The sequence below is a fragment of the Ptychodera flava genome, chromosome 16, assembly GCF_041260155.1.
Source record: "Ptychodera flava strain L36383 chromosome 16, AS_Pfla_20210202, whole genome shotgun sequence".
Taxonomy (NCBI): Eukaryota; Metazoa; Hemichordata; class Enteropneusta; family Ptychoderidae; genus Ptychodera; species Ptychodera flava.
This window is the reverse complement of record NC_091943.1, coordinates 31,901,844-31,927,623: the sequence shown is the minus strand read 5'-3', so window position 1 is coordinate 31,927,623 and position 25,780 is coordinate 31,901,844. Positions and strand designations below refer to the sequence as shown.

At 37.2% G+C, this 25,780-nt stretch overlaps 1 protein-coding gene across 1 annotated transcript in view; it reads left to right on the top strand.

Moving 5' to 3' along the window:
- The first annotated feature begins 8,170 nt into the window (after positions 1–8,170).
- The window catches only part of LOC139114612 (GTPase-activating protein and VPS9 domain-containing protein 1-like), a 33,207-nt gene continuing 15,597 nt past the window's right edge, over positions 8,171–25,780 (top strand). The window contains exons 1-10 of the mRNA XM_070676431.1: positions 8,171–8,286; positions 10,291–11,448; positions 19,277–19,408; positions 20,034–20,241; positions 20,917–21,080; positions 21,977–22,364; positions 23,253–23,575; positions 24,031–24,810; positions 25,084–25,150; positions 25,562–25,678. Of these exons, the coding sequence (XP_070532532.1) occupies positions 10,330–11,448; positions 19,277–19,408; positions 20,034–20,241; positions 20,917–21,080; positions 21,977–22,364; positions 23,253–23,575; positions 24,031–24,810; positions 25,084–25,150; positions 25,562–25,678 (3,298 nt within the window). The 5' untranslated portion in view covers positions 8,171–8,286; positions 10,291–10,329. The remainder of the gene's footprint in view (positions 8,287–10,290; positions 11,449–19,276; positions 19,409–20,033; positions 20,242–20,916; positions 21,081–21,976; positions 22,365–23,252; positions 23,576–24,030; positions 24,811–25,083; positions 25,151–25,561; positions 25,679–25,780) is intronic.

Genomic DNA, 25,780 nt, shown 5'->3' with positions numbered 1-25,780 from the left:
AGCGTTGGACATTGAGCAAGACGACAACATCAAAAGAGATCTCTGTTGAGAGTTTAGGGAAGCATACGAAAGAAGACGCCAATTTATCCAACTCACAACTCTAGCCGAGCAGATATTTTCTATCTCCTACTTAATTTTCAAAAGTACAAAGAATGCGATGGTATTGTGCTTGTATGATTATTGCATAATCCCTAGTTTAACTTTTATAACAATTGTAGTAAATATATATCAATGAATTGTGAATCAATATATACCTCTTGATTCGGTCTTTTTTGTTTGTATAATGGTTTGATTGTTTGTATGTTTGTTTTCTTTGGAAGTGACATTTGTGTGATGTAGTGCCGTCGGAGGCGGCGCAGGCAGGAATGTAGTCCGATGTTCTAAGTGCGTACAGTATTCTGAGATCAATATCATTTCGATTTTACATGTGATGTCGTCTAGATACATTACAGTCACATAAGTTAATGCCTCTAAAAAAAATTAAGAGGGATTTAAAGTTGGACGGACCAATAAATGATTGTTCAGGTTTTGTAATAGGCTAAATAGCGATATTTCAACGTACAGATCAATGGTCGGTAAAGATGTAGGATTCAGACCGACAGCGTCAACTTCAAAATTTATTAAATCCTATTGCTCCATTACGACTCGATAATCTGCTCACACAAAATACTGATAATTTCACCTGGATTCAGTGTGAATTCTTTGCTCGCTTTGAAGTAAAACCGAAGACATTTCAAGCCTACAACTTTGCAAATATTGTGTGAAATCGATGAGTCGAGCTGGTCAAATAAAGAGACGATTGAATGAATTTTCGTATATGTATTTCCAAAACAACAACTTGAATATTTCAAGTCAAATTAAAACAAAAACAAAAAAGAAAACAAACACATCTTTAATTCCTTTTGCCATGAACATCACAAAATTTAAAAATACATTGAGTGCACTGTTGTGAGTAAAGAAAGTATTCACTATTCAACTTTATGTCAACCAACACACTAAACTCATCGGGTAGTCGCCAAAGGCTTGCCAAAAACAAATTATGAAACACGTTGATGTTCTTTTTTTTTCTAAATAATGAACAACAGAATTGTAAAATAAAAAGAAAAGTACAAAGGTTAATGAAATAAAGTAAGTCTCCTTGACAAAGCCGACTTCCATCAATTTGGATTGTCACGGCAATACTGCTTTCTTCGTGCTATTGTACGATATGAAGACAGCACTAAACATAAGTACATGTAAAATGATTCTCAAACAGTCTATCGCCTATCGTAAAATGCGCTCATTACCTCGACAAAATCTCAGAATTATTCAGACGGGTTATTGAAATATGTTAAAGTGTCAGGGATACAAAGATATTCGGGAAAAGGTTTCCCCAATTATCGTTTTTATTATTATTGATCTTAATTTGTTAATCTCGATATCAGAAGGTTTTGAAAGCTTCTTTTCATGATGGTCGAGACACATAACATGTATCAAGAACAATTACACTCTGCACATTACAATGTACAAGATATAACATTAAGACGATTCCTCCAATCACTGACTTCATAAATAATTAAAACATCAACAAAACTATAAACCCTTTCAATTTTTCTCAAACACAAAGGGAAACCCTTAAAGTAATTGACTCCTGTTACCTGAAATGACCTCTTAAAAAATTCAGTTTTAGCTCTTCGAATTTCTAAAAAGTGCTGACTAGCTGATCGCAAAAATTATTGAAGGGCGGTATTCGTTAAAAAGGGCATTAACACTAATTGGTCGAGCTTTCTCTTAGTCTAAATGTAAAATCAATGTTTAACTTGAGTTTAAAGGTGAGAGGTAACAATGTAATTTGAGTAAAGATCTTTGATATGAACTGTGGATCCTGCGTCCAGAATTGTCGCCACATTGTTCATTTCGCAAGAGACTAACCCTCAGTATGATCTACTACCATCGCCATATGACAATTGAATGGTTGAGAGACTGAACAGACACCGAATGGCTTGTGGTAGACTATTCTGGAGAATCCTCAGCACAGGTGCTTTCAGCGTTGTTTGTATAGTCGATCGAAGGCCTGGGATAGAAGAGTGATACCGAAGGCCGAACCTCGGTATTAGCGTCAAGCACTAGTACCGAGGTCCGGCCTTTGGCCTCATACTTTGAACCCGGGCCTTCGATCGACTATCCAAGCGACGGGGAAATACACCCTACCAGTCACGACACTGTACATTACATGACATTCTACGTTAAACTTCTTGTGACTGAAGTATGCACTGATATCATACTTTTCACTGAATACAAATACAGAACAGAGAAAAACTAGCCCTCGTTCGAATTCAAAGCACGATGTTTATCTATAAAATTAAAGAGCTTCACCGATAATGGTTGATAAATCTCTCTCAAACTATATTTCGTGCTTTTCAATGAACATCAACTGTCAGAGCTGTCGACGTCATTTCAGACCCTTTTTATATTTGTTGCACTGATTATACTGTTATCATATTATTATTTTATGGGTCATCTTTTGCCTCAAGAAATGAACTTTACGTTTATATCATTCATACTTTTGAAAGGTAGGCCAGTGACCGAAAATAAACACCCACACAAAACTTATAACACACTTACTTATCCTCACATGACACTTATTGTGTTTAATTTACTTCTTATTGCAAGATCCAGGGTGGATCAGTATTCAATTATGCAAAGCATATTGATTTGCGTGGTGTCAGTATTAAAATTTTATGCTAATCATTCTTTATCAAATGCAGAATATTAATGTTCCTGGCATCTTGCAATGTATAAATGCACCAAATGCCACATCAATGGGACACTTCGTAAGAATGTAGATGTTGTTTCATGACAAGTAGACCAACGCACACTCATTTGTTGCCTTCAATAAAAGTTGCCTTTCTTTCATTAAGTTCGATTTTCTTTCTGTCGCAATCAAGATGTCTTAACTCGCATTTTGCAACCTCCTACGAAAACAAATCTGCTCATACACAGGTACAGAAGACATGTTGACAACTAGTAGGGATTTCAATAGGATTTATTGGACCAAATCACATACAAAATACATTTCACATCAATGGATCTCTTTATTTTCATGTTGTAAAACCCTTGTATGCAATTTACGTCATTTTCTTTTATCAATATGCAAAAGTAAATATATCTTATAATAAAAGTACCCCAATTTATGGCTCAGACGACAAGCTGCAGCAATAGCCACTCATGCAATGATAAAGTTGGTCCGCATTTCAAACTCAGTGTCCGATGTCGCGTGTGTGCGGCTATATTTAATAACAAGACTGAAATTGCGAACAGCGCATTCTGTGTATAAGTGCAACCTTGTCCGTAAGTTTGTCTCCTTGATATGCAGTTCTTCGAAAATCGTGTGGGGTAGCTACGTTCGTCTCCCAATGCTATGCTTTGTTGACGTATATCTCACATTCTACGAATAAATTGTTCCGCTATATGAATCCTCTACGGTTTTTCGTGTGAACATAATAAACACGAAAACTGTAAACAAAGTCCCCCGATATTTACCGTTCACACCCTTTCTTTAGGATACTTGCTTCCGAATTACATGCAGCAGAACACTGCCATCAATGGTTTGAGCCACGATATACACTCCCGAACTGTCACCCAATGAACGTTTCAGAAACTCACGCTAATAGAACTTTCGTCCAATGGGATTTTCCGAACGCGCTACGTCACTACCATTGTGACGATACGCGAAAACAATCGAAGTTCTAAAGTTCTCAACACAACTTTGTGCCGACTTTTACCATTGCAATACTCGTATTTTACACGAACGCTCCTCTTGCCGTCAAAGACGTTGTCCTTGTTTTCAACAAGAAATCTTTCCCGATTTCAATTTATGGTTTAAACTACTTGTATCCTTATCGTAAGTCAAGATGACGGACAGTGCCTCAGTAGATGAGAAATCTGGCAAGTTTGCCATCCTTTACCAGGTATGCCTCGGGAAACTTTCTTTCTTCCTTATAATTATCATTGCTGTGGTATATTCGATTTTATCTGCCTCGGGGTTTCATCGTTTATTATACAACAGGTGGATACCTGACTGTGTCATGTAATTCACGATCCGTATCACTCTTTTATTTCCGGGAACAGGTAAACGACTCTGTGCGTGTACTTCACCGACATTTACTCAAGGAACGAGGACCATTCTAATGTTTACGACAGCGCCCAAAGAAACTTTACTTTTTGTGAATCTGGAGTTGAAAAGTGCACCACGACTTTGTATTTGAAAGTACAAAACTTTCACACCCGATATTTTAAGAGATCCCCTCATGAGTTTGATTTTTACCGAGTTACGGTATTTATAAAAAATGCACGATCCAAATCATTTCATATAACATAAACTCTTGATATGTTTTCTTCATCCATACAACCATAACAACTAAAAGATAATTTCCTATTTTGGAGGAGTATGAGGAAAACTAAAACTTTCCCTGATTTTCTTGCAGTCAGGAGATGTGCTTTACAGTGGTAAAGTTAAGATAAAAACAGGACATGGCAGTTTCCAACGATGGCGAAAAAGAAATGTTGAAATAATTTACCCATGCAGAATGAAGTTATCGAAGAAGGTAAGAACTGATTTCTCGTCCCATACCATAGAACATATCTTTCGCTACTGTTATTAACATTATCCATGACTGTGACAGAAATAACCATAAAAATTTGTGCAATATATCAAAACGAGACCTCTTTTATATCCTTACTTAGGCGTATTAGTGTCTTCGCTGCCGAATAAACGGATCGTCATCTAAAATGAAACATTAGCAAATATACCCATTATATTTCCGTGCAGGATATCCCAATGTTTTCACGTTTAGCGACATAGTACGATGTTTACTTTCTGGATTATCATTCTTTGTATATAATCTAACTTGACAGAAGTTCATGAGGAAAAAGGTTGAAGAGTTCAGTTTAACCACTTTTGATCGACTGGAGGATGCCCCGTGGTTAGGGTTTCATCTCCTGGCCGAAGATGATAGCAGGGTAAGTTTTCCGTTATTTTGTATCAATGAAATATGACGCACATTCTAAAGACAAAAAATCCATTAACTTGCCAATCTGACAAGAATTACCTAAACGGATTTGAAGTACAAGAAATGTTTTTCGTGTTTGTTCTTTTAGATGTCTACGTATTAGATTTCTAACTATGTCTGTTATAACTCTACGAATCTTGCATGGCCGAGAGATTTAGTCAATATATTGTTTAAATGTTGACCTGCATCAAGCCCCATCATAGTGCGCTTCTCCTGGATAAAAAAAAAAAAACCACATACATTGTGGCGCATACCGCTTTCCTTCACTTTTATCGTGTAAAGAAATGCGGCTAAAGCATTCATTCCGTGATATGTATATACTATGAAAGAAATTTAGAATGTCATTAGACATAGAGCAAGGGCCAATACCGCAAAGCATTCTTGCTTGTACTTTATTAATTTTAAACTCCGAGATGAAATTGACAAAGATTCATTCCTCTTTTGTTTTTATAGAATATCGATATCTGTTGCACAGACCTGTACGAGTACCGTACCTCGTACATGCCATTTACATGTCGTGGGATATGCGAAAGGATGCCGCCAAGTTTGGTCGGGACATCCCCGAAGATATGCGCAGTTCCCTTCATGTGGTTCCTTGAAGACAATGCCGACAAAGAAAGGGACGCCGTCAATGAACTTGAATTATTACAACGCCTCCGAGATGATTTCCCAGAGTCCGACGATGAATTCGAAGCTGCAAACGCACCGAATGACAAATTACAACGATCAGTTACATCATCCGATTCCAGTACTTGGTCACTAAACTACGTACCATACATGACCGACCCGGACACTGTCTCCACCAGCCAGTCCATCGTGTCCTACGACTGGATAGTTCCCCGCTTTTCACAGATGCACAAATCCAAAGAATTTCCGTTTCGTCTGGTGCACCAGCCACACAGACACAGCAAATATACACTGGCAGAAATGGAAAAGTCCAAGAAAGACACTGCCACTGCTGACGGTGATGAGACACAGCATAATGCGGAGGAAGATTCCGTCTCCATGGCAGCAGACTCCGCAGAACCTCTAAGTATCAACTTGTCCCGTTCTAATTCATCCATCCCATCACTTGAGGAAATTCCTACACACCCAACTCCTCTTCGGCAACAGTGAAATCAGATGACCACGAAGAGAACCAGGCTTGCAACGACGATTCAGGAGTAGTACTTAATGACATCACTCGCCAAACCAACTTTCAGAACCAAACCTTCGAAGAGCAAAGGGCGGCCGAACTTCAAAGAGCGGTCGACGCTATTGCCAACTACAGTGGTATCTTTGAAGATTTTTTGCGCGAAGATTACCAACATCCTCCTCCACGTCTTATTGACGTCATCAGGAACAGACTCAACAGGTTTCGAATGGCTTGTGGTAGACTCTTCCGAAGACTATTCCGAAGAAGTAAGTTCAGAGTCATGTCTCTTGCTATGATAGTGTAATACGGACATTAATCCCAAGGCAAAGCCGTAGTGCTGAGACTGAGATGCCGAGAATCCTGGCATATTTCGAATTACAAATGACATCATTGTGCAAGAAAACTCAGAAAATTCTCGAAGGAACAGCAATGTTTTACCTTCCTCTAACAATAGCTCGGTAGCAACAATAACAACATCTTTATTAATATAATCAATCTTATACTTTCTTAATTTTTAATATTTCAAGGTAGTGATTTGGAAAATGATTTCTCCCATGCTTCAGTGAATTGGTGAAAAAGATTCATTTACAAGAGCAGACGGGACAGAATCTCTATCAGGGCGCCTGTTATCTTTCGCCCTCAAGACCAAAAAAAACCTGAATCCTGGGACATCCATCAACAATATTCGCCTTCGAGGAGGCCGACAGCTAGCGTTGGACATTGAGGAAATAGCAGAGCCAGACGACAACATTCAAAGAGACTTATCGTATACTGCTGACAATTTAGGGAAGCATACGAAAGAAGACGCCAATTTATACAACTCAAAACTCTAGCCGAGCAGACATTTTCTAGAATCTCTATTTTGTTTTCAACGAACAAAGAATTGCGATGGCGACATTGTACTTGTATGATTATTGCATAATCCCTTGTTTAAATTTTATAACGAGTGTAGTAAATATATATTAATTAATTGTGAATCAATATATACCTCTTGATTAGGTCTTTTTTGTTTGTATGTCCGTGTGATTGTTTGTATTTCTTTGGAAGTGACATTTGTATGATATCGCTTCATCGGAGGCACCGGAGGCAGCAATAAGCTTATAGTCACGACAAGTACTGAGTTTAGAGATAATTAAAACAAGCCTGCTTTACTAATAAAACTATCGATACTTTCTATTTCTCCCAAATATTTGTATGCGGGAATTTCCAGGGCACTTCTTTACATTCTAGTGTCCTCTATATGAGAAACCAACTTGAAGGACCATTCCAGTACTTGGTGTTTCGGAGACCAGCAAGTGTAACGAGCGCGCCCTCAAGTAAGTGATAAGGTCTCAAAATATCGGTAACATATTATTTCCTGGATTATTTCCAAGCTGTTTCATTTCGTCAACTACTTTGTAATCAATCTATACCTATTTTCAAGTTCATTTTCGGAAGTTCTTTCGTTATGGGCAGTAGAGAAAGTACTGCCTGTGATTGTATTGACGCTGACAAACAACTGAATTGTCAATTTTACGGAGAGAAAATACGGAAATACAGCGATGCGTGAATACTTTTCAAGTTGAATCACGGTCCCTCCACAAAAAAAAAAACAAACAAACAAAAAAAAAAAAAACGGGCAGAAAAAAGCTTGTGAGTTGGAAGATACTCATATTGTTCGGTTTATGTTCTATGCTAAGTTTTCGAAAAAATTTTTCTGTATAAAACTTCCTAAAAGTTTGAAGTGAGAGATGCTTACTGTGGGGTAAACGCGGGGAATTACATTTAAAAGCCTTCATAGCAGGAGGGTGAAAATTTTACCAAAAGTTCCATCTCATGAGAATGTTATTTCTTTATTTTCAAAAATTTTAGAAATAGTCCTGATCGACATGCGAACTTCTTTGAAAAGTTATCAAGTGCGACGCTAATGCTGTAGAAATGTATTGAACGAAAGTGTCCTTGCGTTCCCTTTGACCTATTGACCTAAATTTCGCACAGGCTTATGGGACTGTAATCATTTCAACATGGCGGATGTTGTGACGAGGGGAGTATCTCTTCTTTGCTCCGTACTCTCTTCACTGTAGGTTGCCAACGCAGTTTCTGTTGCTCATTCAAGTGTCGGTGAGTTAAAATGACCAAATTATATCCGTGGGTCTTGTTTGCATTTGTTTTTACACATCCAACGCCTTAAAAGTTGCAGATTTTATTCCTAACACGGTTTATGTTGGTCTGGAATTGGCACTGGCAGCATGTTTGGCGGTGAAACAATTCTGAAATATTTCAACTGTAGAGCATTAGCGGTATTTGGCAGCGTCGGTGCTTGTATCTCAGTTGCTGGTTAACTCATCCATACATGCAACTCTTTTCCCCAGTCCCGTTTTCTCATAATTTTCCATCGGCTGTAGTGACTTCTCCGTGCATGCGAACACAGAGCCTGACTGTCGAACTCAAGCATGTCAAGTCTCTGGTGAAATGCCGGCCACATGATTCAGAATTGCATTTCTTCGTTGGTATCTGGAAGTTACGTTTCATTTATAAGCTTTGGCCGTGCCATGCCGTATTTTTATGACATATCGATTCAGGATGAGATTCGTATATTTACATTCTCTGTGTTCATACATCGTGTATATTGAACAATGCTCTAAATGTATCCGCTCACTGACAACCCACTATGAATGCAAAATTGATTCTCGGTGGTGTCATGTGTTCGTCCTACTATTATGAGTCAGTAGAAGGCTTGTAATGGTGAAATTCTAAACTGTAATGAGACTGTGCACGCATCATTCCTCGGTAACTTCTTGCTAGATTTAGTTGCCACAGTGACATATGCTGCTATAGAATATTGACAGATGTTACTAAGTTTTGTGTTATTTGGAACCCTTGATGAAAAAACATTCTGTTGATTCCACAATCCTACTATAGAGTTTCATTTTCAATTCCTCCCAGAGATTCTATTTGCATTTCTAAATAATGAATCTGTGCTAATCAAATCTCTGAGCCCAAAAGTTCAAAAGCTACTTCAATAATTAATTATACTACCTCATCGTTGCTGCTCTTTATCTTACTCTTTTTTGGGGGGTCAGATTGTTGGAAAAGGCAAATCTTACAGCAAAGGCCATCCATTAGAAAGGTGAAAATTATATCTTGAGAGAGAGACAGGAAAATGATTTTTAAGTTTAATTTTATAGCCAGTTGTTTAAGCTCCGACAGCCTTATTCTGTTTTGGCATTGCAGAACAGTTTTGACCATCTATCTTTGTGAAAGACACATCTTCAAAAGAGTCAACTTTAAAACAGGTCAAAATCACAGAGATGGGTTTTTTGTGAGAAGAAATGAAGCCACAACTTTTGACTATTTTATGAACTTTATAGCTCCCATTCACCAACCGCGAATTCATTAGTAGAAATATTTCCCCACAACCAGTATTTGCTCTGAGGATGATGATAGATTACTCTTCTACTGAAGATATATGTAAAGTGTGCCTTATTAAACTCAGTAATGACAGAGACCTTGTGATTGAGGTCACCATTAGAGGTCATCATACATGTACAATACAAATGAACTCCAAAAGCTCAGGGCTTGCTGTCATTGCAGCTACTCTTTTACCTTTACATATAACACATTTCAATTTTTGAAATGTCAACTTGTGCAGATAAAAATGGCTCATGATTAGAAGAGAACGTAACAGTATTGCATACTTCCCTTCCCCTTGTCAATAGCAAGACAAACACTACTATCATCTACCAATGAGCTTAGCTAGGAAGTATCAGTATACTTGAATTGACTCTTCCTACTTTCTGTATCTCAATCTTTCTTCTTCTGTTTCTGGGTCCATCTGAGCTCACAGGTTTTGAAAAAGTAACGCTGCCTGTTAAAATTGGAATTTCTGTCCAGATTCAAGAATCTCAGATAGATTATAACTTCATGTAAGCAACAAAAGCATCACTGGACTTTACGTTGATCTTCTGAAGTAAATATTCTCATTTAGAGAAAGTATTGTCTTCGTTAGTCACTGACTCTTGTGATCTTTGAACTATAGATATTTTCATATATGTACATGCATATTGTTCTATGTTATTTTTAACCTCGTAATCAGATCTTTCCTGTTGAAATTTCCTTCCTCAGCTGTATCTAAATTGAATAGAATACGCTTTCGTCATCATCATGGCTGCTACTGCTACACTGGTTGAGCTAGCCAAACATCTGAAAGAGGAGAAGCTGTTCGTGTCCTCCGAAAAGGAGCAGTTACGTCGTCTAAATGAAGAGGTGACATCCACTGCAGAGAGGCTGTATCATGTCTCATGGATTGCCAGACAACAGAGGCAAAATTTAGACCAGCTGATCTTCGGTGCGTGGGAGCCGTCCCCGGCAGCTTGCTGTTACCGGGCAAACGCTCTGGAACAGGTGAACTTCGAAGACGCTTACAAGCAGCTGGGTTATCAGGATTCAGCGTTTGGTGAGTTTGTGAAGAAGCTTCGGGAGAATCCCAGACTTGTAGCGTACTGTCTCACTCAAGGTGAGAGGCTTCACCTGGATGGCAGTAAAGACATTGTCAAGATAATTATGTCTGCTGTGTACGGGAACTGCATCATGCAGGAAGACGAGAGATACGTGCTCCTACTGCTTCAGGCATTGATTGAAAGCCAATTGGCAGGTAGCGATGATCCTAGACGCTTGTTGAGGAAAGGCTCCTGTGTCTTCACCAAAGTTTTCAAGCAGTTCACCGAGGGACTGTACTCCGGCCGTCTCTACCTCACGGCTGCTCTCCATGAAGCTGTGATGGTCCTGCTTATGGACGATGAGAACTTCCTGGAGACCAATCCGCACAAGGTGACCGATCACTTCACACCCCAAGAACAAGAAAAGAGGTTCGGCAAGGCCAACACCCCGGAGTTCCAGGACAAGCTCCTCCATCAGCTCGAAGTGAACGTGGACCAACTTGTGAACCACTGCAACAGATTCATTCAAAGTCTGAAGGATAACATGTATTGCTTCCCTCAGAGCTTGGACTGGATTGTGAAACAGATCTACAAGATTGTCACACAGGCAGGAAAGAGCAAAGCGGAAGAAGTGAGAGCCATGTGCGTGGACATGCTTCTGCTTCTGTTCGTCTGTCCGGCCATTGTCAATCCGGAACCCTACGGAATAACTTCTGACATTCTGATCAGTGATGTTGCCAGGTTTAATCTCATGCAGGTAGCACAGATTTTGCAGGCGCTGGCCATGAAAATGTACACAGCTGGTGATGGTAGGGGAAGTGATATCTGTTCAAGATTCTCAAAGGTAAGTAAACTCATCTAAGGTTTTGAATGTGGACCAGTACATATATCAGTTGAATTTGGGCAATGGCAATTACCTATGGGACTTTATCACATTGAGTTAAACTGTTATGTACAGTACCTGATATTTCACTTTCATAGCACTCTTATACCAAAAATATTTGATTTTATCAATGGTATTTTTCCAATTATAATTATAATCTGACAGTGCTTAGTGTTACTAATAATATAGGTTTTACCTTTTGACTTAATTTAATTTGACAAAACTCATGAAAGATAATTATGCAGGACTTGTAATGTTAAAAATAAATCGGTGCACCAGTACTATTAGAAGCATACACTGTACTAGATACACTGTTGAAGTGATTGTAACTTCAGATACAAGGGAAATGCTTTATAATACTAGTATCACTGGACATACATGTATTGTAATTTTTACGAGTTCTGTTAAAAAAAGATTTGGGCGGATACACAATATTACGTGTAAACTCTTAACAAAACACTTTGCAGTGACTTATTTTTATGAAGGAAAAACAGGTGCATAGCAATTTCTATGGACATACCGGTACTAGACATATAATTATTACATACCAGTACATTATAACCTGCAACGTGTGCTTGTGTCTCTGACTTGACCCTACACGGTCTTTGGCCCAGGTGATACTAGTGCATGCCCAACACCTACAGTTCTGAATAGAATTGAAGTTTGGGTCAGTGCTGCATTGCAAGCTTCAAGAGACTTCAGTACATGTATGGTTCTGCACTGCCTCGGTAAACATGAATATTTATGATTCTACCTTGTGTAATGGTTAACAACACTTGAAAAAAGTACCAGATTAAAATAGAAATAAAGCTGGTATCACACAAGTGTTTACAGAATTGACAAGACATGTTTTGTCTATGTTTTCTATATGGAGATGCATGTAAGCCTACGATGTTCAGCTGTACAAGTTACATTATGTATAGTTGTACATACTCATATTTAATCTTGGTACAAGACCTGTGCTATCCGTACAGTATTATTATTATTATTATTATTATTATTATTATTAATCTTTATTTAAACTCGATAACTCCATAGGTGAAACACCTCTTTTCGTGGAGGTCGAATAGACAAAAAAAAGTCATAAAACACTTTACAGCACAAACATGAAAACACAAAAACACACAAGAACAAATAGATATAAAAAACTACGAAAGGGCATCAGACAAGTAAGTATTATACAAAAAGTTGTTACAAGATTTCTTAAAACTAGCCAGTGACTCAGAGTCCCTTATTGATTTGGGGAGATTGTTATATTCATCCACAACCCGCAACTGGCAAGGTTTCTGATAGAGAAGTGTACGTGCCTTGGGAACTTTAAGGAGATTCTGATTGGAAGAACGAAGTGATCTAGAAGGGATGTAATTATTGAACAAACTGGTTATGTAGTCGGGGGTTAGATTGTGAGTTGCTCTGTAAATTTGGGCCATACGGTTACAACGGAGTTTCAAGTTAATAGGCAGCCAATGAAGCTGAGTATACATTTGAAAAGTGGAAAGAGGCGGAACAATGTCAAGAATAAGTCTCATTGCACGTCTCTGTAGACGCTCCAATGCATAGATATTGCTACTGGAAGTAAAGCTCCAAACATTAGAACAGTAATTGATGTGTGGTGAGATGAAACAATAAAAAATAGCTTGCGTGAGTGGAGAGGAAGAAATTTTTTGATGCGTGCCAAAAGAAACAAATTGGAATTGATTTTGCTTTCAATGGTTGAAATGTGTTCACACCAGTCCAGATTATTAGAAATAGTGACCCTAGCAACCTCTCTGATGAGACGCGGTCAATAGTTTTACCAGCCAAAGTGAGGTTGAAGTTTTCATTGTTAATGTGCCGTCTCTTCTGAGAAGATGTGATAATCATTGATTTTGACTTACTGGGATTGATACAAAGTTTGTTAGTAAGACATATATAAGTAGCCTTGAGGAAACATGAACAGTGCATATATTATATATACAATATACATGTATTACTTATTTTTTCAACAAATAAGAGCTTAAAATGTGTCAAACTTTTAAAATCAGTTTAAAATCAACAAATATTACTACATTAGATCCTCTAGAAAACTAGATTTTGAAAATAAAATCAGGCATAAATTTTTCAACATTTTTTCCCTTTGTAGATGTGAAACCACCACTTTTATGTGAAATTTAGTAATATTATAATTTAGTTATATTTTCCCTTTGTAGATGTGAAACTACCACTTTTATGTAAAATTTAGTAATATTATAGCTACAATAATCTGTTATTCCCTGTTCCATTTCAAGTATTAGGTAGTGTTTGTTGTCATTTTAGTTGAATTTCTGTTTTATCATAGTGAATTATCTATGACACATACCTGTAGATAAGCAGATGTCAAGTTAGGAATAGCGCTGTTCACGGTTACAGGTTTGTTACTAAATATAGCTGTACGCGCGCGACATCGGACACGCAGCTTGAAATGCGGACAAATTTTATCAATGTTGCATGCGTGGCTGTTTTTGCAGCTTGTAATCTGAGTCGTGAATGTTTTTTAGTATTCATCGTTACACTAGCAGTCGCCCACTGAGATGTATTTTCGTCGTTCTTGCATGCGTAATTTCAAAAGTGTAATCTAAAAATGCGGACAAATATTTATTTTTGCATATTAATGAGAGAACAGTGACGTAAACTGTGAACGGCCCCTATTCATATACCGTATTATGGACAGCCATAAGTGAGTGGTTCAGTGGTATTGTTCAAAATAAATGCATTTCTCTGACACAGTGATATTTCATGCTGACAATCAAATATTCAACAGGCAGTACACTTCCATGATTTCATGAAAGTCTCTCTGAATTATGATATATACAGTACAGCTGTAAATCGGTGCATACTGTTCTGAATGATTGATGTTTACATCAATATAAATGAAAATCAAGGCCCACTTGTAAAGTTTTCCCGATAGATTAGAAAGTAACAGTGCATTCATTACACAAAGAAATGAAATTCATGTACTGTAAGACGGACATATTTTTGTCCTTTCGCTAAAATCTAATATTATAATGTTTAAAACTATATTCCTTGCTCAGTGCTGGTAAAAACTTCAAGGAGCCTCTTGACAAGGTAGTAGTGATATTTGTACCTTTAAAGCTTTACTGTGGTGCAGGACATGCTCGGTAAGACTGTTTGCTTTAACCCTTTCACCACCATGGTTTGGTCCAAACCAATTGTTATCAGTGGTAAGTGTGGACCTCTATACAGGGAATCGGGGGTGAACAGGTTAAAAATATTCGTGTAAGCATTGTACTTTTATTTCCATGTATTTATTTTATAAACGCAGTAATTTCAATTATCATCATCTGTGAAGGGTGGATAATTTTTATTTTCATCTGCAGAGGCGTAACAGAAAAATATTTGACAATATTTCAATAAATGCAGTGTGCTACAGAAAGCATGAAAGTCAGTAAAATATTAAATTGCACTTTTCAGAAAGTAGGCAGTGGTTTTACTGCCTATTACTTCTTATGGTGTATTCTGTGACCTAGTATGGATATTACCATTGTATTTTAATATGAACTTTTGACATGGTTCATATCACATGTTCAATCAAATTTGTGTCAATTGTGTCCAGACTGAAAGGAATGATATATTGTTGTAAAAGATAATGGCTTGACAACTGATAATCGTATCTTGCCATTATGATAACAGCTGGATGAACATGTTAAAAAAGTGACCTTGATAGATTTTTTGCTACCCCAGTTGTGATATTTTATTGGCTATACTAGACCCGCCTCATGGACAAATGTCTTTGTTAGGATATCGGATATTATGTAAAGTGTGTGCAATGCTGTGGCAGGGATGTGAGTAGCCTTGTATGGAACAACAGCTGGATACTGCATACATGTAGTAAATATTTTTGAAATTCATGCTGTTTTGATAGTGCTAATGACAGTGTAATTTAACTCACTATTGCTATTATACTATATGTACAGAAAAACCACTAAATTAGAAACACATTAGATGCAGAGGAAGGACCATATCCACTTCATTTCTGCAATTATCACACATTTGAAATTCAAATTATAGGTCAGAATTTGCCCTATTGTACACAAAGGAATGATAAGAATACAACATTTCCCCGTTCACTGAACTCGTCTGGTCAAATAAATTCTTACATGCGTTTCACAATATTGGGTCAAACTATCACAAAGCATTTTATCAGTGAAATGAAGTTCCCTAGTCGGCTTACTACTGACCTTGCAGATCTAATTTGATAAATCGCTGCTATTACTCACAACAGTATGGGAAAATTACCTTTTAAAGTTATACCCGGAAGGAATACATTGTACAGTCTGTGGTCGCTCACTTGTACATGTGTAGTATCTACCTGCCATAAATGTCTTTTCATGAAACCACTGGCGCATACATAATACTGTTTAATTGTCTGTGACATTATATCGCAAGATACAGTTTACCCTCAAGGTAAATTTTACGAACACTGGAATGAGGAAGGGTGAATGATGAACTTGACGACAGATGAGGAAAAGGGCAAATGCTGAACTGCTGTCAAACAATTGATGACGCCTGAATGCGAAAATACAATTGCCAAATATTATTTATTTTTAAACTATCTCGCATTGTCCAATAAGAAACATGATCCCCAATAATGGTTTTCTTGGTTTCAAAACGTCAGGGCTGTTCACACAGAGTAATTTTAATGGCAATTCAATTACCAAGTCAACGACACTGTGCCAGCCAAACATTCAATTTATCTTAGACTGAAAATCATATGTCATAGAACACCATATTATGTGCTTTGATGTGGAATCATACATACAAGGAACACCACAGTGATACTGTACAGTGTAATGTAACTCTCCTCATCAAATGAACTATTAAATTTCATATGTACATATGTACATTGTACATTACAGTGCCAAATTACTACATCACAAAAAGTTCCCTGTGATTTTATGAATGATATCAGTACTTGTTTTAATGACTGGAAAAGTAGACATGTACTTTAAAAGCATTAATTATTCACTGGAATTCAATTTCGCTATTTTTGCTGAAACATAAAATTCACCAAATTAAATCCCAGTGAAAATGTAAAATAACAATAGAATCTTTCTGGCAAAAACAGTGAACTTAAATCCTAGTTAAATGTTTCAAAACATCAAAATAGCGAATTAATGATTTTACAGCTTAACAGAAAAAATGCTTGTGAACTCATTGTTTTGAGCTAATCATTGGGCACAGAATAGTCAGGAAAGCTTGTTTTAATCTATAGGCATGTGTCAGAAAGGAAATACATCAACAGATGAATATCATAGATAGATGGACACATGGGAAGCAAGTCTGTTTAATAAGGCAAATATTTTATGCAAGATGGTGTATCAAAGCCTATGTTATAGTGTTCAATGACAATCTTATAAATTCAATATTAGTATTAAAGAATAATGTGATATACAAGTTCGACATAAACATTAATAACTTACATGAATATGTATTCGCACAATCACAACATACATTATATAATAGTTTAACATTGATTAACTTTCATTTGACATCAATAGCTCACTATCAGTGAGTTGCACATGTGAATAGTTATTGAGTTACTATGATACAAGTTGGATGAGATGTTATTTGTAGAGCAGTGTCAGTATACTATAGTTTGTACATGTATATTTACTCTTAGCTGTGTGTCACTGTCAATTGCTAGATAACTGGATTGTGATTGATGGCACAAAAATTGTATAGACTCTCACAACAGTGTGTAATACATGGTCATGATACATGTACCCTTCATACATAATAGGCATAAGGACTTGAAACCAAATTAAACAACATTATAAATTGATTTGAAATATTGGAACAGCGTCCCATCACAAAAATCATTGCTTTATGCAGGGATTTTATGATCACAACAAGTGAACAAATTGCCAAATTATATACTACAGTTGATTGATGAGTTTATGACTATGAGATTGATATCGCTGTTCTTGAATTTTTAGGTTTACCAGTGATTTTACTTGCAAACAATTAATACTCTTCAACCTCTTTGCATTTAATACATCATCTGTCTTTGTACATGTCTTTATTAGAATGTTGATTGGCCTTTAATGTTAGTGTCACCGTTATTTTCCAAACATAAAAATTGAACAAATCTCACTAAAAGATACCATTCTCATGTAGTCAGTGCACATGCAATAAATGTTTCATTGGTGTAGTGGAATTGGAGAATGTGAGTCTTGATATAGATATTATAAAGGCATTCCATTTGAACATGATGCTAAACAGAGGTAAATTAGCTGCAATGAAGCATACATATATGTACCTTCCTTTTGTCCAATTTAAAAGCTTATAATTCATTATGTCTAACAGCAACGTGAAATGACAGAAAGTGAAAGCTGAGCAATAATATAGAAGACTCCTACAAAATTGCACCATGTATTATTCATATTTGTGTTTTTGCCAGTACTACTCACTGCAGTTATTACTGCTTGTGGTGCCATAGCACTCAGTATTGCTCGTTTAATCCTCATATCTTGGTGGTTTATTCTGCTGACAGTTATTGAGAAATACCTGCATGTATCTATGCAGTTAATGATATCTTTGTCGTGTAGAACATGATATAATGAATCGATTGAAAAATCAATTGCTTTTTTATACAAGTGTTGTCTATTTTTGAGTTCACAACTTTGTTGATAGTCTGTCAGACTTGCTTCAAGTGAAAAATGACCGTTAAGTTATGCAAAGTGGAGAGAAAGCAACAAAAAGTATGGAAGATACTGTTATTCCCTGTTCAGAGCTACTTGTACAGGAAACATCAGTTGCGTAGTCTTTGAAAATGAAGCAGAAAGAAACTAGGCATACATGTACACGTTCATGCAAATGTCATAACCCCTGCAAACAGTTTGACATCTGATGTGTACAGTTCTGTCACAGAGACAGCGTTGCATTACTGACATACCGATGTTACTAGCTAGAATTCAAATACCAACACAACGAGATGTGAAAGAACCGGACAACACCATAAAGGAAAACCCAACACACTGATGATGCATGCCAGAGCAACAGTGATCATCATTTCCTTCTTGTAACAGCATATCCATTATGAGATACAGATCAACGTATAATATGAATCCATCAAAATGATTATTTCAGTTGTAAAATAGCATGGGTGATATGAATCCACCATTTAATAGAATGATTATTTTAGGTGTAAAATATCATGGTGATCTACAGTATATCTGATATTGTCATGAATAAGCGTTTAATCCCTATGAAAGAGGAGGACAGTTTATATGTTTATTTGTTGACGTTTAAATGTACACAGCCTGTGTGTGCAGTGTCATATTATTATGCCGCTGTGTGTATCCGTATTAGTGAAAGAAGAATCACAGAAAGGTGATTACAATAAGACCAGGAAGTAAGTTTCTATTTTAATCACGGAAACTGAAGCAGTAGTGTTTCGGTTTTGAAAATTGAATGCTTAAAGTAAACGTAAATTTTTAAATTATTGTTATGATACAGAACCCTGTCAATATTTGTAGTAGATGTTAAACCCTTTCAGGTCTGACTTCCTGGTAACATAGCAGAATTACTCTTATTAATACGTGTAACTTTATTGTAAACTTTTTAATCTGAGTTTGTCAAGGGATGGGGATTGGCTAGTACATGTAAATGCACCGGGAAAATTGATCGATCAAACAAGTTATGTAAATTTTAAAAATGTAAACAATATTTTTTCAGTCACTTTGCTCTAAAGTATAGACTGGTAAATGAAGACTTAATTTCATGTTTTATCATTTTTTTATCTTTATAGGATTGTATGTCTTCATTCCTGGATTCAATGATAAACAGTGTGACGACAGAAGACATCCCACCTGTCAATCACCAATTAGAAGGCATCACACGCAGCTCGGCTCTCATCACTCAGAATGAATTATATGCTTTGGTGAGTTCTCATTTTTGAATGTAAGCCAATGTGTGTGTGTGTGTGTGTGTGTGTGTGTGTGTGTGTGTGTGTGTGTGTGTGTGTGTGTGTGTGTGTGTGTGTGTGTGTGTGTGTGTATGTGTATGTTTGTGTGTGCAGGACTGCTGATTTTTTTCTCAGTTGTTGCATTTACATTTTTCAATGGAGTCATAGCTTCTGTTTTAGCATGATACGGGAAATACACAGCAGTATACATGAAGTTCACATCTCTGTTCTATATTGTTAGACCATCTGATCATATAGAAATAAACCTCAGTACATACCTGGTAGACCCTGTTTGTAATAGCTACAAATCACTTTTCTCAGGATTCACTGCATACTTGAATTCGATTTTGATGTGCACAATTTCTGCTACTCACAGTATTGAAAGAAAAGTAAGACAAAGGGACTTTTAAATTTTCCTTCATAAACATTACAGGAATTTCCAAATTACTTGAACATTACCAATACTCATCATGCCACATTTTGTTCACAAAAACAGAATGTCTAAATTAATCTCATATACAGTCTACCCTACACATGACTGTCTGTGTTTGTATATCTTGGAAAACCTTCCCTTAAGATACACATTCCTTCATTTGGACAGGTTGCATATTTACGAAGTGTCCAAGCCTCATGTCCAGACCAAGCTGAAGGCAAAGAGTTAGAGACAATGTTATCATCAGTGCCGGCCACACCATCACCAACAGTGACTCTCAATACACCGAGTACCCCACAGAGTAACACATCCAGTTTTCCATTGCCTTCTCCATCAACACCCACACTAGGATCAGCTAAGAAAAGCCATGGAAAAGGTAAAATCTTGTTATACCCTGGTACGTACAAATTAGTCGTTGAAATTGCATGGTTCCGTGCAACTCACGACATATCGGAGATAACAGTGTACGGTACATCTGTTCCTTCCCACAGGCGTACATGTATACATGACAATATCAGTCAACACAGACCAGAATCTCTTTTATTTTTGTCAGGCACAAAGACTGACTCATACTTGTTGAAGGATGAACTGCTCAATATGCTGTTTGTTATATCATGTCCTTGTGAATTCATGCATTTGTTTGATCAGATAGCACACTGCTGATTAGCCTTGTGTCACACTGGCATAGAAAATTAATTTTATACCAGACCACTAAACGTTTGTTAGTGTACTACTACATTACAGTGCATTTCACTGTGTTGAGCAGACAACCATTTGCTTTCATAGGACAAGTTAATATACATCCTGATAGTTGCTAGCCTACATTTACTTTGCTTTTTATGATCTTGCTTGTCATTTAATCTATTTTTTATCCTGTACAACTTTTAATACAGTGTGTACATAAAATGTGTACAAAGTTTACAGGGTAGTTAAAAAGTTTTTAATTTCCACACACACATCATGTACCTAAATCAAAAGAGGAGAGAGAATCAACGTTCTGAATTTGAGTAAAGTTATAAATTTATGATTTGTCATCTGTTGGATATATTAGGAAGGAAAACAGTGAAGAGCCCAATTGCACCAGATCCAGATATACAAGCAGATGCCAATAACCAACAGCGAGATCAAAGCGCGGAGTACAAACCAGATGATGTGTTAGTCTTACAGCTTGGTAACATTGTTAATGAGTGCCCTGGTATGCTTTCTGAAACCAAGGTATGTACTCAATGAATTATCCTGGTATGCTTTCTGAAACCAAGGTATGTACTCAATGAATTATCCTGCTATGCTTTCTGAAACCAAGGTATGTACTCAATGAATTATCCTGCTATGCTTTCTGAAACCAAGGTACATGTATTTACAGGTATACATGAATCTCACATTGATGAGATGATGTTGCTATCAGACTTGCATGTCTTTCCGTTTCTCTGTGTTGGGCAGACGTCTTTGAGAAAAGTATTTTTCACTCGATATTAATGTTAAGATGTTGTGTGTAGTTGCATTGGTCACGTGTAAGGTACCTGTAAACACTTTTGGAATGGCATTTGCAAAGAAATGCTAGTAAAAAACAACATTGTCCTCTAATACAGGCAATAATTTTAGATAATCCTTTAACCCTTTACCTGCCAAGTTCATATTTTACCAGGTCAAGTTGGTTAAAACTAGTTAAGCAAAAAATGTTTCTTATGGTGCATTCCAACAAAGACTTGAAGATTTGAAGGTCCCTGAAGACAGAGATACTGTAAACATGATTTTTTCAGACTAAAGCTGCTATAACATACATGTACCAAGCCAAGTGGGTGAAAATACATATGGTTTTGGCTCAATACTGCTTTTTACTGACTTGGCAGATGGGGAAGTGATACTGTCTGGCAGGTATAGGGTTAATGTGCTGTGAAAAACAGTCAACATTTACTTATTGTCAGATGGTTTTCAAGCCCTTGCTATAGTATTAAAGCCATCTGTTGTCAAACCTCTTGCATTTTAGAGATTAAAAACGCACATATTTTGCAGTTTTGAATTAAATGAATTAAATTAAATTAAATGAATTAAATTGAATGATTCTATTTGTCCAATGTGACCATTTTATATCTTCCTTGTAAATGACCCAGGTTGTAGCATCTGCTGAAGCCAAGACTAAATCCAAACCAGAAGAAACTGAACACCGAGTGAGTCCATCGCTGCATGCAGACATCCCAGAAAAACAGCTACGATTCTCAGCTGATGCATCCCTGGTCAGTGACAACCTGGAATCCATGTCTATCGGGGCATCCAATTCCGTGTATTCCATGGATCTGGAAAACATCAGTAATACCAGCGGAATTGAGAATGCAAGCTGTGCCAGCGGTAGGAATACACCCAGGTCCACAGCCAGCAGCAGTGATGCAGCTAGAGCTCTGGAAATGCTGGAAAGTGAGCCGCATGACATCTCTGACAGATTTGGTAAATTTGAAATCCGTACCATCATGGATAAGGATAAGTCACAAATGGATGCAGTCGGTAGGTATTTTATTCTAAATGTACATTCAGTACAAAGATAATTATGGGTTAGGTGTATGCTACCCATGTACATGTGTACTCTGACAGCATTATCATACATGTATATTGAACATGATGTTCTGTAAGATGACATACATGTAGTCAATCCTTTTTGTGAATGGAGGTGTACTAATACATAGTACATATGCTTGCGTAAACAGCACATTTCATCATTATGTATCCTTATGTATCATTTGTAGCTGTCGTTGTCAGTTTGGAAGTTCTGTTTTTACTCTGAGCAAAAATAAAATCTGTGGAGAGAACGTTTCGGACAAAAGTAAATTGTGATTACACTTTCACTCTTGTACGTACCTTATTGATGTGATTTGAACTATTCATAATGTCAGTCCTGTTTATTAGTTGTCACCTTACATCTCATACATGTAGTTTGCCTTAAAGTTTTATATATACTACCATTTATTTCAAATTTGTTTAAACAAAAGTTGTGTAATTCTTCTAGGAGCGTATTTAAATGAATCAGAAGTTGCTACTTACAGGCTACTTGTCATTTCCAGAACCTTAATTGTTTTATTTAAACACATGCATGTTGGTTTCACAAAGTTTTACAAGGGTTGGTTTTGAATTATGGTGACAAGGTCTGTCAAATTGGTCGGTGGTCGTAGATAGCTATTGCAAGACCGCTATGGTTCATTATAGAACCATCTCAACTAAATTGTAAACCATCATTTAATCATCATTAGTATGGTTGATTTTCATATTCACATAATCAGAATTTTTTGCCAGTATCAGCTACACATAATCAACATTAGATGATCACAGATTTAGCCGCTACTAGTCTAGGCATTGATCATGATCACTGAATATTGTTAAATGTATTATTCTGTGCAGAGACTTGGAGTGAAACCTGGAGTACAGATGTTCTAGCCAGTGACCAATCAGAGCCCCCACCAGAGCCAAACCCCATTGAGAGATTACAAGAAATAGCAGAGGTGCAGTCGGAACCTCCAGACTATCCAGGGGCCCATAGTTTATTAGACGTACGCCATCCAGGAGAGGTATCGGAGACGGCCAGCGAGACGTGGAGTGTGGATGTACTCCAGAGTGACACCGAGCGGCAAGAAGAAAGACTGCAAGAATTGGATGATGGGAATTATGAAAATGTTGTAGAAGGAGATATCTTGGAAGACAGCCAGGAGGGAAAGCAAGAACAAGTATGGAACAATTTTACCTTTTCACTTCATGGTACTCTACAGAGGATACATAGGTCTTCTGTTGCCTGAGAATGCACTTAATTGTTCTAAATTTTGGTTGTAAACAAAAGTATCATGAAAACATTGTTAGCCACTTAAGTTTACAATAATCATTTGGCGTACTGCGCTAGTAGCAGGTGCTAATGAAATATGAAATTTCTGAATGATGTGGGAAAATTTCACATTTGATAGATATTACATGATCAAGAAAATTTCTAGCATTTTAAAAATGGCTGCGATGGTTCAGATTTCTTGTACATACATGTGGAAGGAATATAAATTGTTAGTCTCATTTTCACAAGTGAAATTTGAGATTACAAGTCAATTGCCTTGCTGAAATTGTAATTATCTGTAGCATAACATCATTAACAGCAATGAATGCATTCTAAGGTACATTATTTCGTTATTCTTTACAGGAAGATCAATTCTTTGATGCAATCGACAACAGCACCAAGAAACTTGAGATGTTAGGTACCTCAGATGAACTAGAAAACCTTGGTGCGGTTGGTGGGATGGGCGTGTTACAAGGAGAACCATTGCACTATGGAGGCAACAAGGCATCGTCTCATGGGGAGAGGCGACCCCTCAATGACTTGGCACAAAGCTTTATGAACACAGGGAGTAGTAAGAAGGAAAACCAGGATAATGTGATAGATACATTTGATCCATTTGCTCCGGTTGCAAGTTCCTCAAGCACTCTCACGGCAAGTCAGAGCCATCGAGACAGTGGAATCAGTGTCGGAACCAACTCTGTATCGCCAAGTACTCCGGAAAATGCAACAGCAAATCCAGAAGAAAGTCCAATGTCCCCAACACAAAACAATGGGCATACTAACCCAGCGTTCCAGATGGAAACAGCGCCCCCTGTACCACCAAAACGCCGAAATAATCCCTTTGATAGAGAAAGTGCCAGGCTGGTAAACCAGGACTCTGTTCATTACTCTACCCATGCAGCTGCAGGGAATCATCCCGGTCAAGCTGGAAAGGCCACCTACGGCCCTGGAATGCTGATTCCAGATGGTGTTCCAAGTGCAATAGAATCCGGAAGTAGCGATGTGACAAAGAGTAGGGCCAGCAGCTCTGCAAGTACATCCAGTAACTCCAGTGGTTATGGAGTGAACAGAATTCCAGAACCAGATGTCCAGAAATCTATCAGTTTTGAGAATTCTGTGGAGTCACTTGGAAGTCAAGAAAAAGTAAGTCCAGAGGATAAACATCACAGAATGCAGAGTCATTGGGGAAGTCAAGCAAAAGTGGATGTAGAAGATACGATTTACAGAGGATTTAAGTCTGCTTATGGCTGTATGGCTGTAGTGGATTGCAATATACTATACAAATACATACATTGCTGTTGCTACAGTGACTTGATGGGTAGTGGACTTTGTTAAACTGTAGTCAATTTTTTTTTCACCTTTTGCAATTTTTGTGTTTTTCTTATTTGTAATGCTGGTGTTTTGTTTGTTCCACAGATCGAGGGCATTGAAACTCCTGATAAAACTAACAAGTCATGGTGGAAGAAAAAGTTACCCTTCAAAGGTAGACAATTTACTTATCAAACGGTCAACAAGTTAGTTAAGATGTGCAATGTCAATATGTAACTTAATAGTGAAATCAACAATGGTGTACAAATTATGAACCATGTTCACTGAAGCAAGTTTGGGTTTTGCCGAAAAGTCTGACAGTATAAAAATAATATTGTATACATGTAGGTTCAGCAGGATACACTCTGTATGTATTGTTGGTGGCAAAGTGTATCTCAAAATTGTAAAAGAAACAAAAACTTTCAAATGTTTTGCATAGAACTGTCAAGAACTCAAAGGAGAATCGGATGGGTGGAGGGTGTCAAATGCTTTCACCAGTAGTGTACATAATGCTTTCAGAGAGAAATTGGTAAGGCTTTTTATGCAATATCTCTGATTCTGTTCCTTTATGCACTTCATTTTTCAGTGCCTACCAGGAAAGGTAAAGGTAGTAAAACGCCAGACAAAGACAGAGAACACTCTTCGATGATTCCCCATTCATTATTTCACCACGAAGCTCAACAAAACCATCAACAGCAACATGGTAAGCTGAGAGTTTTTCTGTCTATGGAGACTTTCTAACCCCTTCACCACCATGCATTTAGCATGGCCCTAACTTATGATATAATTAAATGGTGATTGTGTA